This window comes from Misgurnus anguillicaudatus, chromosome 16, assembly GCF_027580225.2.
Source record: "Misgurnus anguillicaudatus chromosome 16, ASM2758022v2, whole genome shotgun sequence".
Classification (NCBI taxonomy): domain Eukaryota; kingdom Metazoa; phylum Chordata; class Actinopteri; order Cypriniformes; family Cobitidae; genus Misgurnus; species Misgurnus anguillicaudatus.
This window is the reverse complement of record NC_073352.2, coordinates 7,593,632-7,615,771: the sequence shown is the minus strand read 5'-3', so window position 1 is coordinate 7,615,771 and position 22,140 is coordinate 7,593,632. Positions and strand designations below refer to the sequence as shown.

The 22,140-nt window shown below is 38.3% G+C and overlaps 1 protein-coding gene and 1 long non-coding RNA gene across 5 annotated transcripts in view; one reads left to right on the top strand and one right to left on the bottom strand.

Moving 5' to 3' along the window:
• The window catches only part of LOC129422195 (NLR family CARD domain-containing protein 3-like), a 113,332-nt gene extending 111,631 nt beyond the window's left edge, over window positions 1–1,701 (top strand). For all 4 annotated transcript variants that reach the window (XM_073854085.1, XM_073854086.1, XM_073854087.1 and 1 more), the window contains one exon: window positions 10–1,701. In XM_073854085.1, the coding sequence (XP_073710186.1) occupies window positions 10–16 (7 nt within the window). In that variant the 3' untranslated portion in view covers window positions 17–1,701. The remainder of the gene's footprint in view (window positions 1–9) is intronic.
• LOC141350026 (uncharacterized) overlaps window positions 1–22,140 on the bottom strand; it is a 413,142-nt gene that overhangs the window by 192,357 nt on the left and 198,645 nt on the right. The gene's annotated exons all lie outside the window — the stretch shown is intronic.

Here is a 22,140-nt window from a genome sequence, read left to right as displayed (position 1 = left end):
ATTTTTCAGTATTTGATGTCTAACAGTCAGACACTCACTGGGGAAAACTCCAAGACCTTCAGCTGGTGAATCAAAATATCTGTTGTGTGTCCTGAACAACACGATCGCCTGAACAAGCACATTTATATTAATCCATTTACAAGCTAAAGATTTCTGTTATATGAACACAGATAGAAATTACTTGAATATATCTACTGTATGTGCTTTCAGAGTCTTACCCTAATTTTTTGTTGGCTTCTCTTTTTGTTAATTAATAATTAATTGATGTTGTATCAGCACACGGTGTGCGGCACAGCTGCGAACTTAAAGCATGTTTTACTTTGACTGTTTAGACGGTTTCATTGGACGCATGTGCAGGGGCAAAAATTTCATCTAAATGTTGGGGGGGACAATAAACATAAAATTTGTCAAGAACAATTTTTGAAGGGGACACCAATAATACAGGCAAAATTGTACTTGCTAGGAAATGTGTACAGATAGAAAACATTTCTCTTTCTCTATGAACAGACGCAAATGTAATTTTAATATACATGAAAGCAGAGGTGGAAAGAGTAATAAAATATTCCACTTAAGTAAAAGTAAAGTTAATAATATTTTACTTAAGTAAAAGTAAAGTTACTGGTCTAAAAATACTCATATAAAAGTAAAAAGTCATTTTAATTTTACTCAGAGTAAAAAGTTACTTTTTTACAGCGGGGAGAGGTTTCTAGTATAGTTCAAAAAGGACAAGGAAATATAAATCTCAAACTAGTTGTTTTTTATTGTAGGAACATCTTTACAATAAAAGTGCAATAACAAAAAGTTAATAAAAATAAAAAGCTTTTTTATACCTAAGAAACAGTTATGGAATTATTTAATGATTTTTACATGTGAGTTATGCACTTTTGAAGCAAAAATAATATGATTCAGCAGCTAGTAAATACAATCACTATAGTAAGGTTGTAATTAATGTATTGCTGGTAACATACATTATTTAATTAAACTATATACCTAGTTTAAATGAGCATATCATGAGATGAGTGCCATAATACTTTTATCCTTTACACGTTTATTGTATAGCTTCCCTGACCTGTGTACCCGATGTCTTTCAATCTTTCTCTCTTGCTCTCTCTCTCTCTCTCTTTCTGCAATGTCTAATGATCTGCGCATTCTCGAGGACGTTCTTAAGTTGTTTGACTTGACGCGAAGCTGCTCGACCTCGAAAGGATTATGCGCAAGTATTAAAAACGCGTCATGCAAATTAGCGGTAACCCGGTTGGCAATTCAAGAGCCTGAATGAAACCATCGCTGTGGGTCAATGGCCAGGGGTTTCTTTCATAAGAATTTAATTGAGGGTCTGCATTAGCCCGCGCCTGTCTCGTCCCTCTCCATGGCTCTTTTTGCGCGTTCCCCCGCCCATCAATCAATCATCCGTGGCGCTTCTTGCTTTTTTATTTTATTTTTTACTCAGTAACGGATATGATTTAAAATGTAGCGAAGTAGCCTACTATACTTTAAACAAAACATACATAAGTAAAAGTAAAGGTACACATTTTAAAAACTACTCAAAAAAGTAAAAGTACACACAAAAAAACCCAAGTACAGCAACGTGAGTTAATGTAATTTGTTACTTTCAGCTCTGCCTCACCTCTGCATGAATGCACAAAAATGTTTTCTTGTTCGTTTATCTGCTTCTGTTCTCATAAAACGAAATATGTTCATGTTTATATATATGTTGTTGTTTTTTTGTTTGTTATATAAATAAACTACGTTTAAAGAACTTTGTTATTTATTCTTAGCGGACTTTACCAGAAGTTACGTGCGGATCGCAACAGCCGCTTCTTTATGTTGTTACTGCTGAAACGGTCTATAGGAGGTGTTCAATCATGACTCCCTGGATTTCTACAGTGATAACACATTACATATATTTTTATGCGCAGACAGTGATAAAGATTTATCTGAATAACAAGAAATATATAACCAAAGATGTTAAACAGGTGATACATTTGAGGAAAAGTGCCTTTAAGAAGGTTACAAAATAAAATAAGTGTTTGATTAAGGAGTTAAAGGGAAGATATGTATGGAAAGAAGGACATACAGGTTAAAACTAAAAGAGGCCTTCAAAAGTAATAATGCAAAGGAGGTCTGGACTATGAAGGGAATGACAGGATTATCAACCACACAAAAGCCAATAGTTGTGGATCATGAGATGACTTTTTATAGTTTTGATAAAGGGAATATTCTGGATAAGAGCAAGAGTTTTATTAATTCAGTTACACTAGAGGGGTCAAGTAGGATTGAGATCACGGTTCAGTATATGAGGTGTTAAAAAATTAAATCAGAGCCCTGTTTCTAGATTTTACCTCTGCATTTAATACCATACAACCAGAGCTTCTATTGACAAAAATGATTCAAAAGTGAATTAACCCGTATCTGAGTCAATCATATGAATTCAAATTATATTGTCACTTATTCAGGAGCGCCCCACGGCTGTGCGAGTTTACTTTTTCTATTTACCTTATATACAGATGATTATAAAACAGACAATGCTAACGCGTATATACGGAAGTTTTCAGTCTATTGAGTAAATCCAACACAAAGGTTCTAAATAGTACCAAATAAGGGTTCTTCAACAATAGCAGAACTCCTTTTAAGACAGTTCTGTGTAGAATCTTGCCCTAAAAAGTGCTATATAGAACCTTAGAGGGATGGTTTACTTCAAAATGAGAATTCTTTCATCATTTGGTCATCCTCATGTTGTTCTGGGCCTGTATGGGTTTCTTTTTTCTGATGAGCACAAAAGAGGATATTTTGAGAAATGATGGTAAACACACAGCAGTAAGTGACCATACACTTCCATGGTAGGAATAAAAAAAATGATGTAATTTAATGGTTACCGTCAACTGTGTGCTTACCATCATTTATCAAAACATTTTCTTAGTCATTTATCACAATACTTCCAAAATATTTTTTCCTACTATGGAGGTGTATAGTCGTTTGCTGCTGTGTGTTGGCCATCATTTTTCGGGATATCTTATTTTGTGTTCATCAGAAAAAAGAAGTTCATGACGGTTTGGAACGGCATGGGGATGAGTAAATGATGACAGAGTTTTCATTTTGAAGTGAACTATCCCCATGGTGATAAAAAGAACCTTTAAAGCTCCCGTTCTTTCTGTGTTTTTGAAGCTTTGATTGTGTCAGTGGGCAATATAACATGTGTTCATGTTTCACATGGAACAAAAACGCTGTATTTTTCACACAATTGACTTATCTGTATAGAGCTGTTTTCACTGTCCTCAAAACGGGCTGTTGTCTTCCTTGTTCTATGAAGTCCATCCTTCAGAAATGCGAATCGAGTTCTGATTGTGTAGTTTGTTTAGTGTGCAGTGGCGGCTGGTCACTAGGGGGCGCCGCCCCCTTAAAGTTGGCCAGAGAGGAAAGCTACTTTAACATGTTACCAAAAAGTTAAAGGGACACCATGGAACTTTTTGGCCACTAGGGGGTGCTAGACATGTATTTTTCACTCCTAGCGCCCCTAGAGGCCACAAGCGCCGCAGCACCGTCGCAAAGGAAAGGAACTGGCCAACCTTAAAACTAAACTAAAAACTAAACATTTAAAACGCTAAACGATCAACATTTTGAGACATCAGGGAGAAACGCAGTCATGTTACAACTTTCTAATGAAGAACTCGTCGTGGCAGAAGCCATTTCTCAATCTGAAGGTTGCAGCCTCCGGATGTCGTATTTCTAAGCTGCATACGTCATCAAGACTCTCTTATTTCACAATATTAACAATTGTAAAATTGACTATTATACTTAGTTAATCGTAAATTGTTGCAGTATGCTTATGACTTGCGAATGTAATGCTCAGTTTACCTTAATAAACCAGGCTTCATGACATATGCAGCCTGCATATTTGACCTCCGGAGGCTGCAGCCTTCCAATTGAGAAACAACCATAAATATTTCCTTGCCTTTTTCGAAAGAAATATTGTTGCATCGTCTCTCTCTCCCTCGCCACCAGGACTTTCCGCAATGGCACTCATTTTTCCTCTCTTTTGTGTTAAAATTGTCGCTCCAAATCCAAGTAAACCGTGTTTAGGTCTGCCGCTTTGTAATACGTCACGCGAGTGACAGCGGAACGCAGTAAATGAGGAAGAGAGAAGAGAGAAACGCTCGGATCTGATTGGTGAATGAATAGGGTTTGGTTTTACACTGTGAGCAAGTTTGACTGCTGTAGCATCCTGGATTGTAATGTAAATATCATAGACACAGTAAAAGAAAGGTAAATACGTGGACACAGCATCTGAATACAGCGAACTAATAAGCAAGATAATCGCCGTCATTTATAAAGAACATCGCATTTATGTATGAATCAAGAGTTTATATAAAAAAATGCCTTAAAGGGGAATCGAACCCGGGTCGCCCGTGTTATAGGTCCGTGACACTTAAACTGTGCCACCGAGTCACATACGGTAAGCTGCTCTCTACACTCCTTAAGTAGCCTCCAGCAAAATTCACGTTAAAAACAAATTGTGTGGAGGAAGTGACGTATGCCGTAAAGCAGTCGAATTTTGTAGTTTTTTTTGGTGCTCTGGTTACTACCAGAAACCCTGTTTTAAAATACGAGTAAAAGTGATACAGACCCCGTCATGCTATGGTAGACATGTCATTCAACCTATTTAAAGTCGATGTACTACCACAAGGGTCTTGAAAATTTATTATGAAGGTTGAAAAATTACATGGTGTCACTTTAAATATATAGTGCAAAATTCACGTTAAAAACAAATTGTGTGGAGGAAGTGACGTATGCCGTAAAGCAGTCGAATTTTGTAGTTTTTTTTTTGGTGCTCTGGTTACTACCAGAAACCCTAAGTTTTAAAATACGAGTAAAAGTGATACAGACCCGTCATGCTATGGTAGACATGTCATTAAACCTATTTAAAGTCGATGTACTACCACAAGGGTCTTGAAAATTTATTATGAAGGTTGAAAAATTACATGGTGTCACTTTAAATATATAGTGCAAATTAATACAAAATAAAATCGTTTAGTTATACTATTTCACTGTTAGTCATGTTATAATTTATTAAAAAAATTAAAAATCAAAACTGAGTTCGTTGTGTTTGTCATGTTTGTGTGTCTGGGGTGCACCCCTAATGAGTGTCTATGTAGGTCAGTAAAAAGGGTAAAAACATGTGACCTGAGGCTGAGCTGGTTTCGGATCCACCCTAGGGCGCAGGACTGTGCGCCCCAAATCCTCCCACTTATGTTGTAAGTGAATCAATATTGTTTTTAATGTTTTTTACCTCCTGTGATTTGACCGTTCTCAGAGTCTCATAACCTTGTTGCAGATTGCTGTGTTAACTGATAGCTATAGTACTGATCAATGAAAGCAAGAAATATTTTGAGATGAAAATCACCCTATAAAAGGTATTTAATTGATGAATTAATAAAGGATTAAGAAGCTTGGACCAGATCGACCAACGGAGTCAAATGATGGCAGTCTGTGTGCTCCACCGCTTCTCATGGCAAATGGAGTTGGCTAGCTGGATATCATGTAAGTCCCGATTTGTATATTTTTGCCTGTTTATCGTTTTATACTCTGAATGCATGATAGACGTGCACGACATGAAATTTTGTGGCTCGTTTGAGCTTGTGTTGCGTGGACATAATGAGATCGAGAGCTCATATATAATCCGGTATATTCCGTGGCTTGGTCAACTTTATTGTTATTAGTTTTGTTGTTGTAAAGTTTTAAAAAAACACCCACGAGAAAACCACTGTTTTTAAGGAAACTTCACGAAGCGTGCAGATTTAAGGTGATGGACTGTATGTACTTAGTCTGTTGTGAGCAGGGTTCAAATTGGGCCGGGGCCGTCCGGGGCTAAGCTCCGGCACATAGGCTGAAGGTCTGCTCTGCTCGTGCCAGTGTACCCGCTGCGCTTGTGCGTGTGTACTCGCTGCGCTGGTGCGTGTGCACTGACGCGAAGGGAATAATGTGTTTCCATTTATTATGGGGCATACTCACCAACGCAAGTTCAACGATTTGCGCGAGTAGATTACATACAAAGTCAATGCAAAGACGCATTCAGACGCGTCCTCGCACGGGCGATGCAAATGACGCGAATTGGGCGGCACAATTGCCGCGGAAACACGCGCTTTTCCTTTTAAACGCGTCTTTGCGCAAGTTATGCAACTCGAGCGAAAAAACTCAGGAACTTCAAGAACGCGCTTTCACACAGGATCATTTGACATTGTAGAGACGAGAGAGAGAGAGAGGGGTAATAATGGTGCCCACGTCGAGGAAACTTAATAGAAGACTAGAAACATGTTAAGGACTAAAGTATGTATGTCACTCATCTAATTACAGTATGTTAACTGGATAACACGTCATATAACTCATTGTATAGTTTAATACATTTATGTATTTTGATTACACAAATCAAACCTTACGATTGTTTTAGCTGCTGACCAGCATAGGGAATCTCTATTGCTAATTTATTAGACATGTTGATGATACAGTACTGTGTGTTGTACCTTTTCTTCTTAATTTAATCTTTTTGGGTAGCCTATCTTATAGAATTATTCAAGGAGGTTAATTCCTTTTACTTCATTTAAAGTTTGATCAATTGTGCATAATGACATGTGCAACAAATGGATATAGGGTGTCAAACTCATAGATTTGCATAATTTAAAATTCAGACACTCTTTATAAAATATTTGTGGTCAATCTCTGGCACAGATTGAAACAGTTGAAACTTATCAAATCCTATCAGAGGTCCAGAATGTCATTAAAACACACCAGTGGCTTTGCTGTCATCAGTATTAAACATGTTACCCCTTAAAGTACCCTCCCCGCAGAGCCCCCCCACATAACAAATCCCAATTTAACCCCTGGTTGTGAGGGAAAAAATGTGCTTGTGCTATTGCTATAAAAGCAAAAAGAAACGTACAAGCCTGTGATTAGGCAACTTTAGTGTCTCTTTTTGTGTGTGTTTCGTCGTGTTAAACTAAAAGTCTTTGATGGAGAAAATCTTAAGCAGGATAAAGAAAAATCTGAACGCCATTTTGGCAGATTGCCCATACAACTTGACTAAATGTAATTCCTAGTCACGTCCAGTTGGTGGCAGTGTGTTGCTCAAATGACGCCCTGAGTTCTAAACATTCTCGCGATATTTTGATGTCATACACTGATTGGTCTGCGCATTGCTGCTGAAGTTAAACACTACAGGAGCGCTGCAACCAGACGCCTGTCTAAGGCAAAGATACAAAATCTAATGACAAGAGTCTGCATTAATCTGCCTTCATGAGTTTATTACACAAGATTGTTTCAGATGAGTTTTGTTCAAATCAGATTTTTACACGTTGGTTTACTTTACAGTACGTGCAGTGGTGTAGTGGTGTGGTGTCTAGAGAAGTGGGTATACTCTTAATTTATGCCCCCAGTAGAAGTGGGTATACTCTTAATGTATGCCCCCAGTAGAAGTGGGTATACCCCATTCCATCAAATAAAGAGGTGGGTATACTACGTATACCTGCGTACAGGGACGTACTGGGACTGAAATTCAGCCCGGGACTTTAAGATGGAGAGGCCTTTTACGCGAGTGCCCTTGATGCACGAGCAGGATTTTTTGCAGTTATTTTAATTCTAGTAGTGTTTTTATGGTATGAACTTGAAGAGAATCAGATTATGCTGAAGACCTTAAAGAAACTTTAGGATAACACCTGCCTCCTCAGGTTGTATAAGCAAGTCACCACTGCACTAAACACAACCAGGTCAGCAAAACCCAATCTCGAACACATAAGTCACAGTATACTGCTAACTACCAGCATGTCATGTGTACAGTCAGTTGGAGTGATAAAATTGTTACAATTACTCACACATACCCACTCAGATAATCAAAAACTACAATACAGTCCCATAAAATAGAGATTGTGTGTGTACGTACTCACTTTCAACTCTCCCTGGCTTAGCTTCCCCTGTGCTGGACCTTGCCTCTGCTGGATCCTGCTCTGCTTACTGATTGTACAGCTACATATGCATGAGAAGAACATCAGTAAAAAATATGACTAAGAATAATTCCTTGTTTTAATTCAATCTGTGCTTTAGTCGGGTTATAATCTAGTAAGTGGAACTATTGCATTTTATCCTATATGTAAATATGTAATATTGTGCTGTATTTTTCTATTTGTGTGTCCTTAATAAACCTTTGATTGATTGGTTGATTGATATGCCTACCCTGCTGAAAAAACAGCATCAAACCAGCATGGGAATTATGCTGGTCTATGCTGGTTTGATGGTGGTTTAGCTGGTGGTCACCAGCATAAAAGCACCAAAACACAACATATGCTGGTCTTGCTGGTATGCTGGTTTTTCCAGCAGGGTAATATGATTGCCTACCCACCCCTGCACACTGCCCCATCACTGTTTTTGTACTGGTTCCATTCTCCTCCTCCTCTTGTTCTGCTTTCCTTCCTCTTCCTCATCAATTTGACTGCAAGGGTCATCATCAACCTGTCTCTCTCCATCAGTGACCTTAACAGCTAATATACAGACATACAGGGATTCCTTAGACCATTTTACTGTTTGAACACAATGATGACGTGGAAACGTATGAACGCGCATGTTGGCAATGGAAGTATGACAAGAATCAGCAGTGAAGCAACACAGAGAAAGTTATATTTAAAAGTTGACTTTATCAAGTTTTTCAACACAGCTACCAGATCCGTGTACTATAGTGGAGTGAATAGAAGACGTTAGCAGATGGCCAAATATAAAGTATATTATTAGTGCAACCAAACGCAATTACCAGACATTTTGATGATGGGAAACTGATTTGATAAACTTACTGAGTTGCCAACACGTTAAAACCACTGGGGAACAACACCACTTCTGTTGCCAAAATGTGCACGCAGGCTATTTCATCAATTTCATAAGCGGGATAATGTAGAGCGAGGCGGTTCTTATAGCGAACAAAACCCCGTAAGGCTGATTCAAGCTCCGCTTTGCGTGGGGTCCTGATAAGCCTGTCGGGGTTGTATTCGCGCTTATATATGCCTATATTTAAATGCAAATATAAATGATTTCAGTGTATAATAGATGCATCACTAATTGTGCACCTGACCTGTCCATGCTGCTGGTCCTTCCTCATCTGCACTTCCTGCCACAGCGTCGTTTTAACTGCGAAAAAGGTCTGTTAATTTGGCGCATTTAGCTGCCTCTTTTGATCGGCGCCTTTGAGCCAATCGGATGTGAGGAAAAACGAGGATCAGTCCAAGTTGGGAGGGGCCGCTCTTATCCCCCCTCAAGATTTGAAGAATTGGTTTGGCCCGGTCTGAAACAGACACAGCGTTCCGCTGCAGCTGAGCGCCTGGTTAGGCATTAAAAAAAAAAAACGTTTTGACCTCCGGCCGGTTCGGCCTGAAATGGACCGGCCGTTCGGGATTGCTCCCGGAACTCCCGATGGCCAGTCCGCCCCTGCCTGCGTATACCCTGCACTACACCACCCTGCACTACACCACTGAGTACATGTACTTACAGTGTACATATAAGGTAAATAAGTTGTACTTACTGACAAATGTGTGGTACTTACTTTTAGGTATCTACATGGTAATTAATTATTATCATTACTGTACTTACCAGTAGTACATACTTGGTAGTAATTATGTAACTCTAGATAAGTACTGGGTAATAACAGATACATGCTTATAGTGTAGGTATACTGTAACTAACGAGAAACATTACTGTAGTTACAAATGAATGTACAATATAAGTATTTAGTATTTACATGCAAGTTAGGGTAAATGACAGGTATTTATAGTGTACATATATGATAACTATTATCAAATGCTACTGTACTTACAAATTGTATATACATGATAAGTGTGTGGTACCTGTAGGTCATAAATTAATGACCGGCACATATGGTGTATGTATACTGTAACTAACAAGAAACACTACTGTAACGCATTAACTACTGGGTACATTCACTAGTAAGTCTATGGTAACTACATGGAAACAGGACTGTAAAATAAAGTGTTGCTTTTTACACAGTTATTATATAAGATCTACCACCTAAGATATAGCGTCATATACATGTCACTGTGAGGCAAACCCAACCATTGACTATCATACGCATTAACTACTGGGTACATTCACTAGTACGTTCATGGTAACTACGTGGAAACAGGACTGTAAAATAAAGTGTTGCTTTTTACACAGTTATTATATAGGACCTACCACCTAAGATATAGCATCATATACATGTCACTGTGAGGCAAACCCAACCATTGACTATCATACGCCAGAGATGGGGACTCGAGTTTGAGACTCCGACTCGAGTGCGACTTAAGTCGCACACACAGTGACTTCAGACTCGACTTGAGACTCAACCCTCAAAGACTTCAGACTCGACTCGGACTCGAGCCGCGCGACTCGTGAACAATGTTTATTTTTAGGAAACGTCTGATGAGCTCGCTGTCATACCCCTCCCTCCGTTACCTACAACCTGCCCACGATGTGACACGTGACGTATCTGCTCCGCGCGCGCGGCCGCGAACATACATATCGAATACACCGGCTGATGCTGTCCCACTCATCTGAAGCTTTGGGTAGTGCTGAGACGGATCTGCGGTTTGGCTCGCATGCGATTCGCGGATTAATATGCAATTTATATAGGGTTTATCATTAAGTTTATCATTAACTTGTTTCTAAGGCTTGCAATTGTTTAAATGGTTAAACAATTTAACCGCAAAAAGGCGCTCAATTGAGCAGATTTCTGTACGCACATGCGGTTAAGTGTGTCCGGTCCAGCTCCAGTCAGGTCCAGAGTTGCGCTACTTTGTGTCATACTGTAGTCCATAAACATACATTTGCTGAATAGAGCAATGAAAAACAATATAACGTTTTTATGTGAAGCGACTGCTGCATCTTCTTCCTGAAGCGCTCCACCTGTGTTTGAACACGCCTTTCAGTGCCCTCAGTAGTGCACATACAGAGAGAAGTGTTTTAAAAGTTAAGCCAACATAAAATCTTTCTTTTCTTGATAAGGCACACACACACAAAATGATCTCACAGTATTCTTTTTCTAATAAAAACATTTTTGTTTATGTCTTAAGAAACCAGTCGGAAACCAATCTGGGCTTATTTGTTCTTAATAAGAGACAGTAACCTCAATTAACCTACTTAAGTCTGTGTCATTTATGTTAATCAAACAACCCAAGACAAACAGAAAATCACGTCTATTGCTCAAAAATATAATAATAATATTTAATTTGTACAATAAAGACAGTGTTATTATCCATTTAATTTAATTTCTGTACCTAATGCTAATTTTAGACCTTACTTAATGTGCAACTTTGTTCTTTTTTATAAATGTTTATAATTTCTTTATTTGTTATTAGAGTTTTATTTGTTACAACGAGACTTGAGACTTGACTTGGACTCGAGCCCAGAGACTTCAGACTTGACTCGGACTCGAGCTCAAAGACTTCAGACTTGACTCGGACTCGAGCTCAGAGACTTGTGAACATCTCTGTCATACGCATTAACTACTAGTTACATTCACTAGTACATCCATGGTAACTGCCTGGAAACTGGACTGTAAAATTAAGTGTTGCTTTTTACTTTAGTTATTACACAGGATAGCATAGTATACATATACATATGCAAGTGTTAGTTATATTAACTAGTAAGACCATAAAATAAGAGTCATCATAGTACACTACTTTTGAAGTGCAGCAAAACATTTACTTATTTATTTCTTAAAGATTTTGTCTTTTTTTGTTGAATTTTGTTGAACAATGCATTTAGAAACAGCAATGACATACTGTTATTTTTTTACATATTGAACATTCCCATTTTTTTAACAGCCTTAACCTGAGAACAAACGATATTACAAAAATACTATTTTACCATCTTAAAAACTGCAGCAATGTTGTTTTGGCAACAGCTTATACTACTGGGTCAAATAATTGTCTTACGTTTTAGTTCAGTGAATTTATTTATGACTTCTGGGTTTGTATCTACATATTCCTGTAAAGTTAGTAAAGTCATTGTGCTATATTGCCATTTAATGAAGGCAAGATGATCTTTCAGTGTTTTCAGAGTCATGTTCCCCCTGTAACGGTAAACCTCATTTTTGTAGGTTCTCCATGCACATTCTATATGTTGCGTATGAGCTCCTGTTTGTGGACGACAAAAAATGACTGTGATTGACCTGATAATGAATAAAGCCATGATGAGCAAGTTTTCTATAAGCTGGCCAGTCATCACTGAGCAGAATGCTACCTTGACGCACGTGCTTCCTAATAATGGGAATACATTTTCTCGCTGTTCTTCGTTTTACCACTTTCAGCACAGGTCTCCTTTGCTTTCTTTTGACTTCAATCATACCGAAAACCCATGCTTTTCTTCGCCACGTGTTGCCAAAACGCCCACGTGCATACTAAATATAAGAGAAGGAAAAGTCATTACGTATAACTAGTCATTACGTATCTTACTGTTACCAATTGCATTCATTTTTTTTAAGTATTCAAACTTTTTTTTACAACACACACACATACCTTCCGTTTGTGGCAAAACTTGCTTTCATCCAGGACCACAAATGCTCTTGCTCCACCAATTCTGATCCTCCGCTCTCTTTCCATTTTTTTATTCATTTAACACAGTTTTTTGGTCATTTTTGTAAATGTTGCCCTACTGCCACACAGACCGTCCTCAAGCATATACACCTGACGGAGAAGTAATCCTTGAGCAAATCTGAAGCAGAGTGTTAACAATTAGATTACATGCATGCAGTACACAACAAGAAGAATATTTGCCATACCTTAAACTAGCAAACTAGTTAATAAATTTGAAAACAAGATTAATGCACATACACACACAGCACACAGTACCTAGAAATTTATATTATTGATACATATTAACTATTGTTAACAAATGGTTAACAATATGCGTAACACATTAACACATGTGACAGATTTTAAAATGGCACAGCCTCAGGGCTTTTACTAATATATAAATAAATAAACAATGTAATATGTTAACACATAAAGACTTTAAACAATATGTTAACACATAAAGACTTTAAACACCCTGAATTCATTAATTTAAGTCTTAGATTATAGAACTTGGACTATCTACCTGTGAATGAACTTCATATAGTAAGCAAGAAAACATGACTTTTGCTAAAAACAGAGCCGTGAGGTATGGAGAGAGACACGTCCTTGTCGCGATTTCGTCTACATATCCTGTTACGTTGATGTAAAAAATAAAATTAGTACTTTATATTTTGAACTTTAAGACTAGGCTTTCTCAAGCCAACATAAATTTTGTTCACAAACTTTTACCTCATCTAGTTAACATTAAAATCAAATTAATCAAATTTTGCCTGTCCTACAAAAGACGGTCCTTACCATCGATATCCATTTTTTGTTGTGTTACTTTTTTGAAGACTGATCCTACATTTCTTTTTTCTGAGCAGGAGCCTATGTTTCTGAAGCCGTTTAATGAGTGATTTACGTCTTCCGTATATCCTCCGTAATAAAGATCAGACAAGACTCATTTTGAATTAATCTCTGAAAACTATTTGTTAATTGATTGATTGTTTAATGAGTATGCTCCCAATTATTGTGGGTTCATCTCAGGTGTGTTTGTCATGTGTTCATGCCATGTGATGTTCTATTTAAGCTGCACCTGTACCAATAAACAAAGTTTTGTGTGTTCTCACTGCAACCTGTGTGAAGCCTGTTTGTCTTTAGCCGGTATCTAGCCAAACTCTGAACATAACAGGTTATGGGCCCAGATACGCTGACGTTTGTGCAGATACGGCGTGAGTAAGAAGGCAGTTTGCAAATTTAAATTCGTGTCTCAAGGTTTGGAGTACCAGCACCATGAGCGAAAGGACAAATTCACGTTGGTCTCGTCTTGTGTTCGATGGAGACGAAAAGAATTATGAACTGTGGGAGACCAAGTTTTTGGGCCATCTACGGTTGCAGAAATTGAAGGACATCATTTTGAATGGGCCCGCCGTGGATGCGAATGCAGACGCACTGGCTGAGGATGCATCAAAGAATGCTGAAGCATATGCTGAACTGATCCAATTCCTCGATGACAAAAGTTTGTCCCTGGTCATGCGAGAGGCTGCGGATGATGGGCGTGGAGCACTCAAGATCTTGCAGGATTATTATGCTGGTAAGGGTAAGCCCCGCATTGTGAGTCTCTACACAGAATTGACTTCCCTGCAAAAGCTGAGTGGTGAGAGTGTGACTGACTATGTCATACGCGCTGAGACTTCAATCACAGCGCTGAGGAATGCTGGAGAAGTATTGAGTGATGGACTATTAGTTGCAATGGTTTTGAAGGGGCTGCCAGAATCATTCAAGCCTTTTTCCATTTTTATCACTCAAAGTGATGAGACTCTTTCTTTTGTGGATTTTAAGACAAAATTGCGGAGTTATGAGAGCACTGAAGGTATGTGTACAGCTGTGACCGAAGACAATGTTATGGGGGCCCGGGCGCATTCAAGAAAGGCCAGTGCCCCAGCAAGTGTAAGGGTGATCAACGTGATCAACAGTGGTACAGCCAGGGTAAACGTACCACATGGCGAGGAGGATGGAAACAACAACGGCAGGATGATGCACATGGGGTGTATGAGGAGACAGACAATACTTTTGCCTTCAAGTTGATGACCAGTGATTGTCAGCCAGGGAGCGATGTCACCCGAAAGGGGTTGATGGTGGATACTGGTGCAACATCGCATATCATCACTGATCTAGCCAAGTTTAAGAGCTTTGACGACAAATTCCAGGCCGAGACACACTGTGTGGAGCTGGCTGATGGCACAAGGTGCAAGGGGGTCGCGGAGCGCAGAGGAGAAGCAGAGGTATGTCTGGTCGACAGTAGAGGGCAACACCTCAGTGCCACACTGAAGCAGGCACTGTACATCCCCTCCTATCCCCAAGACATTTTCTCTGTGAGAGCTGCAACTTCCAGCGGGGCAACAGTGATCTTTAAGGAGGGTGAGGATGTCCTGCAGTATAAAGACGGTACACGTTTTCTTATTCATGAACATAACAGGCTGTTCTATTTGCCTACTGTGCTAGTGAACAATGACTGTGATAATCAATGTATGAGTTGCCATGATATTCAGAAGTGGCATGAGATTTTGGGACACTGCAATTTTAATGATGTTCAGAAGTTAGAGAATGTTGTGGATGGTATGTCAATTAAGGGTAAAGTACCCAAGTCTATGCAATGTGATGTGTGTGTCCAAGGTAAATTCACTCAGAGTAGGAACAGAAAGCCTGATATGAGAGCCAAGTCACCTCTAGAGTTGATACACACTGACTTGGCAGGCCCCATTGACCCAAAGTCCAGAGAAGGGTATAGGTACGCACTTTCTTTTACTGATGACCACTCAAGTGCAGTGTTTGTGTACTTTCTGAAGCACAAAAGTGACACAGTGGATGCAACAGAGAGGTTCCTAGCTGACATAGCCCCATATGGGAATGTTACATGTATCAGGTCTGATAATGGTGCTGAATTTACTGGACAGGGTTATCAAGTATTACTTCGCAGGAACAGAATCAGACATGAGACATCAGCACCATACTCACCAGACCAGAATGGAACTGCTGAGCGTAACTGGAGAACTCTTTTTGATATGGCTAGATGTATGCTCTTAGAAAGTCAGTTACCCAAGGAGCTATGGCCGTATGCGGTCCAGACAGCAGCGGTAGTGAGGAATAGATGTTTTAACAACCGCACCAAACAGACACCTTATTTTATGCTGACAGGAAGGAAACCCAATATGTCCAGGATGCAGAAGTTTGGTACTGTGTGTTTTACATATAGGCAGGACAGGAAGAAGCTAGACTCAAGGTCTGACAAAGGCATCTTTGTTGGATATGATAAGAACAGCCCAGCCTATATGGTCTATAATCCTGACACTAGAAAGGTGATGAAACACAGGTTGGTGAGGTTTATGTCCAGTATTGAGGGACAAGAGATTGATGACGTGTCTGATGATGACATTGATAGGCCTTATAGCACAACCAGACATGATCCTTATAAACCCAAGCAGTGTGACATTCTAGAGAATAGGCTAGGCCCAAGCCAGATAAGCCTACAGTCAGCTGAGGTTAAGCCAGAATCACATTCTCCAGATACCCTGAGTAGAGACAGGAGATATCCTGGTAGAGAAAGACGGAGGCCAGATTTCTATGGCGTGGAGAGTGATCAGGCACAGATCAGCATTGATTATTGTTATAAGATGGTTTCCAATGTACCTCAGACTTTTAGAGAAGCTGTGACTTCATCCAACTCAAGGGAGTGGATAGATGCAATGGATGAGGAGATGAAATCACTGAGGGATAACACCACATTTACTTTGACCAACCTACCTGAGGGCAAGAAAGCAGTGGGGGGTAGATGGGTGTATGCCATCAAAACCAATGCTGATGGATCTGACAAATATAAGGCTCGCTATGTCGCCAAGGGGTATAGTCAGGAGTTGGGTGTAGATTATGGAGAAACTTTTTCTCCTACTGCTAACCTTACCAGTGTGAGAGTGTTAATGCAGAAAGCTGCTCAGGAGAATTTAATTCTCCATCAGATGGATGTTAAAATTGCCTACTTGCATGCACCGATTGATTGTGAAATTTATATGGAACAGCCAGAGGGGTATGATTTAAAATCTCAGAAAAATGAGAAGATAGTGTGTAAACTGGAGAAGTCACTGTATGGGCTAAAACAATCAGGTCGAAACTGGAACAAAATGTTACATAACTATCTGTGAGAAAACATCTTTGTACAGAACCCAGCTGATCATTGTGTTTACAAGAGAGAAACAGAACATGAGAAAGTAATAATATTGATATGGGTTGATGACTTGGTTATTGCTGCCAGTGATGAGAGAGCTTTAAAAACTGTCAAAGAGATGCTTACTGGGAAATTCCAGATGAAAGATTTGGGAGAACTGAAGAATTTTCTAGGTATCATTTTTTGACCAGTGTGATGGGGGTGTGACTATGTCACAGCAGAGTTATGTTTTCAAACTGCTGGAAAGATTTGACATGCAAGATTGTAAACCCAGGTCGACACCTTGTGAACCAAAGTTGAACTACACAGATGGTAATGTAAAACTGATTGACCCCAGAAAATACAGAGAGGTAGTGGGTAGCTTAATCTACCTAACCTCATGCACTAGACCTGATCTGAGATATATGGTTAGCAAATTGTCCCAGTATTTCAGTGAGCCAACAGAAGAGCAGTGGAAAACTGTAAAGCATGTACTGAAATATTTGAAAGGTACAAATGACAAGATGCTTTGTTACAGGAAATGTGATGAAGGGTTAAGGTTGGTGACTTATAGTGATGCAGATTGGGCAGGTGATGAAAATGACCGATGTAGTACATCTGGTTACTGTGTTAGCCTATGTAAGAATGGTCCTCTGATTTCTTGGAAGACCAAAAAGCAACCAACTGTAGCATTATCAACATGTGAGGCTGAGTACATGGCCTTAGCTGCCACTATACAAGAGTGTTTGTACTTGAAACAATTGCTTGAACATCTTGATGATTATCAGTATGGTGTACCTATGATTTTTGAAGACAACCAAGGTACAATTGCATTGGCAAAGAATCCTGTTAGCAGACAGAGATGTAAGCATATTGATATTAAATACCATTTTGTGAGATCAACTGTAAACAATGGTAAAGTGTTTTGGAGTATTGCCCAACAGATCAGATGGTTGCTGACCTAATGACTAAACCAGCTACAAAAGTTAAGTTACTTACCTTTTCCAGGTTCTTGTTTGGTTATAGCTAAGTTTTTTTCCTTTTCTTGTGAATGATTCTGAATAATGTGGGCGCAAGTGGGGGTGTTAATTGATTGATTGGTTAATGAGTATGCTCCCAATTATTGTGGGTTCCTCTCAGGTGTGTTTGTCATGTGTCCATGCCATGTGATGTTCTATTTAAGCTGCACCTGTACCAATAAACAAAGTTTTTGTGTGTTCTCACTGCAACCTGTGTGAAGCCTGTTTGTCTTTAGCCGGTATCTAGCCAAACTCTGAACATAACACTATTAGTAAGGCTAAGTGAGCTCTAAAACACCGCAAAGCAGCCAAAATAGTAATATGATCACTGATTGGATGTTTTGAGCGCGAGACATGAACATCCTGTTCCCGCACTTCCAGAATCATCTGAAGTTCGGAACAATCAGTCGTCACTGTACAGGTCTTCATCCGTGTTCGCCGTAACTATCAGTCATCGCCCAGGTCTTCATCCTTGTTAAGGTAAGTTATATATGAACACAACAACAATGACTTATATACGCGGAGATGGACGCTGTTAAATTGTTAAGCCTTTAACTAACAAGTAACTTTACAGATCTCGCGAAATAGTGGCTCCCTCAACCCGCAAATGATATACAATATCATATCAGTCCATCGATTAATTTTTTTAGAGGGACCTAAAGGGATCCATATCTCGGCATCTAACTTTAGTTTACACAAATGAATGAATGCACTGGCTGAATAACAGCTTGATGCACTTTGCATAAGACGTTATGTTTAATGAGACACCTTATTATCAGTTAAGGAGCTACCATAAACATACAACAAAATAATACATTTATTGATGCTCAAAGTATAAAAGATGCCCTTAAAGGCGGTCTAAGCAAATTCACATGTTTTAGACCATAAAATTTTTTTGTTACATACAGCAAACATCATCTCACTATCTGCTTGCTGCCTGTCCGCTGATCAAACTGTAAAAAAGCGCAATCTCTGTAGACAGCCCAGGCTCTACAAACTTCAATATAAACACACTGGCCAAACCTAGCACCACAAAACAAAACAAAGTGTTCCAGCCAATAAACGGCAAGAAGGATTTGGGGGTTGGGTTTGGGCGCGTTCATGAAAGCACGGAAGGGAGGGGGAGGAGTTAACTACGCTCAATTTGTTTGAAAACACATTTAAAAAGCCAACACACAGATTTGCTTAGAACGCCTTTAAGTGTCATATTACCATTCATGTGGAAACTATGTTTTGACCTGCTGTAATTATGTGTTACGTGTAATGGTTAAGTTACAGTTGTGAATTGATACTTAAAATGTTAATGTTTTTAATATGCAGAACACAAAGCGCACAAAGCGAGGGAGAAAGACCATTTCTATATATAAAAAATGTTTTACAAGCCTCTTTTTATAATTTGCTATAGCCCAAACTAAAATTAGGGATATATATTAATATAAACTCAAAGCTAAAACCACTAATGCAGATTATATGCAGATATATAATAGTAATACACATCTTTTAAACTTGAAATCTCCAGAATTAACTGATAAATGTTTTTTATTACTGTAAATTTACAGCAGGTACTTCTCTCTCTGTGCCTCCCTCTGTCTCTGTGCTCCCACAAGTTGCGTCAACTGCAGTTTCAACAATTTAAAACCTGAAAGAGGAAAATAAACTAAATAAAGAGGAGCGAGACTTCCTTCGGGAGCAATTAAAATGTGCTCTTAAAAACAGACAAGTAAGTGTTTATTCACATAGGTAGGAAATCTTATTTCCTTGACATATCTGACTCATTTTTTTAAAGTCTGATAAGAAGCACATGGAATCTAATTGTTAGGCATACGAACTTAATAAAAACAAAAATGGAGATTTGATGTAATAAAACAATAAAGCATATCATTCATAACATCTACAATTTTAGGAAACTCAAGAAAATTATATTTTACTGTAGCAAATGTTAGATGTCTTTTTGTACAAATTTTCTTCGGACAGAAAGAGAAGATGCAAAATGATCCTTCTTCTGAGTGAGAATCTGGAGAGAGTTCAACATTCTCAGACACATCGGATTCATCTGACAAGCCTCAAAAAAGAAAACAAAAGAGAAATCACAAAGTAAGGGAGGAAAAACATTCCGCCATTCGAAGAGGTGAGTGCAAAGACCAAACCTATCGTACAGTTTAAATACTTTCTTATTTCCCAGTTTATTGTACTGAGCTAGCTATTATCCATTCATTAAAGATTCTAGATTGTTACTGTAATTTGTACCTTGGTACAATAAAATTCTTATTTTGTTTTTACTTAGTCACAAAAAATAAAAATATAAAAAGTAAAGAAATTGAAATAAAATATTAAAAGGGGTTATAAAAAAGATGTGAAATTGAAATTACACATCTTAAAGGGTTAGTTCAACCAAAAATGAAAATTATGTCATTAATGACCTACCCTCATGTTGTTTCAAACCCGTAAGACCATTGTCTTCTCTTCCAGTCTGTTTTGAATCCGCATGCATGACACAGCAGTGACGCTGCTGACGTATGGGCTGCTGTTATCTGGTGCGCCCGAGCTTCGTTTAGAGTTTGAGGGAGATGCACACTGTATACAAGCTGTTCAAAATTGTTTGTGTTTTGGTATTGCTATATTTTTTTAAATGGTGTGTAAGTGTGCATATCGCGGATGTCCTAATCCCTCAGACTGTAAACGAAGCTTGGGTGCACCAGATAACACGCAGCAGTGTCGTACGTCACCAGCATCACTGCAGTGTGGTGAACGCGTATTAACAACAGACCCGAAATAATTTTTGGATCAAAATTTATTTTCGATGCTTCAACACATTCTAACTGACCCACTGATGTCGCATGGACTGCTTTGATTATGTTTTTGTTACCTTTCTGGACGTGGACAGTATAATGTACATATTCAATGGATGGTCAGAAAGCTCTTGGACTAAATCTAAAATATCTTAAACTGTGTTTCCAAAGGCATTAATGACATAATTTTCATTTTTGGGTGAACTATCGCTTTAAGTCTTTCACACATGCATTAATGTTTATAAAACAGTTAGTTCCAATCCTTGATTCTGATATTCACAATAAAACACGGCTAGGAACGCTTCACCCAACGGTTCTATTTATCACTGCATCCTTAGCAACCACACGTATCAGTTTCTGAACTTTTTTGTTGTTTTTATTTGAGCTTTCATGCATATTACACATTGGAACGTTTTTGTTCACAGTCAGGGACTATTTTTCTTCTAGCGGAAGGAATGCTTTTATTGATTTAACTTCATGAAAGTTGGACTAATAGATTTTTTTTTTACTTTATATTGTGTGGTAACCATTTTATAAAAGCAAAAAGGTACTCGAGGCAAGTGTTGTATCGTGAATACTGTAGGTGATCTGCGTCTCATATTTAGGAGTTCATCAAACTAAACATTAAAAAACGGATGTTTATATATATATATATATATATATATATATATATATATATATATATAGATGCTTTATGCAAATGTATGTTAACAATAGCCTGTTTACATTTTTAATAGGATCATCAGCCATTGTTTTGTATACGAATTTTCCTTTAAGAAGATTTTTCTTTCTCCATTTTTGTTTGCTGCTGTATCATTTGTGACCTGTGCTGGCAAGTTGAGTCAGAATTAGCCAATTTAAAAAAAAAATAGTTGTTCATATTTTGACATTCTCTATTAAAACATAGAACAATGCATGCTTTGTTGAAATATAACAAAATATGACAGAACTACACGTGTTTGAAGATGAAAGAGTCAAATTACCACAAATATTACCACATCCATACATTATATTACCACATCAATACCTTAAAATCACTGGTAAAACTAATAGATTTAGCACACACAAAGCAAAAACATCATCAATGTATGTTCAACTTTTTTCCTTTTGTTTGATTGACATTGAGACAGACTGCTTAAAATCTAAGTGATCTAATATAATGTTACACATGAGATATTTTTACCCAACAGTTAACCAAACATTTACTTAAGACATAACAGATTATAGATCCTACCTGCGTGAATTCTTATAAAAACAGATATTTGTAAAACTGTAATTTTGTGTAGATGTCTCCAAGTCGCGCACTCGCGCGTCTGTGTGCACGCGCTTCAGATGTCAGTCAGTCAGCGTGAGGGGATCGCTTTTGAGTCTTGTCGCTCTTAATAACTCTTTAACATTAATCAGGTACCGAACTTTATCTCTCTTAATGACTATTTTAACATCAAGCAAGTCCTGCAGTCTATTTTTTAAGTCATGCATAAAAGCGAAACCAAAATGAATTGAGACGCATTTTTGTATTAGATTAAGCATTAGGATGACGGTAATGTTAC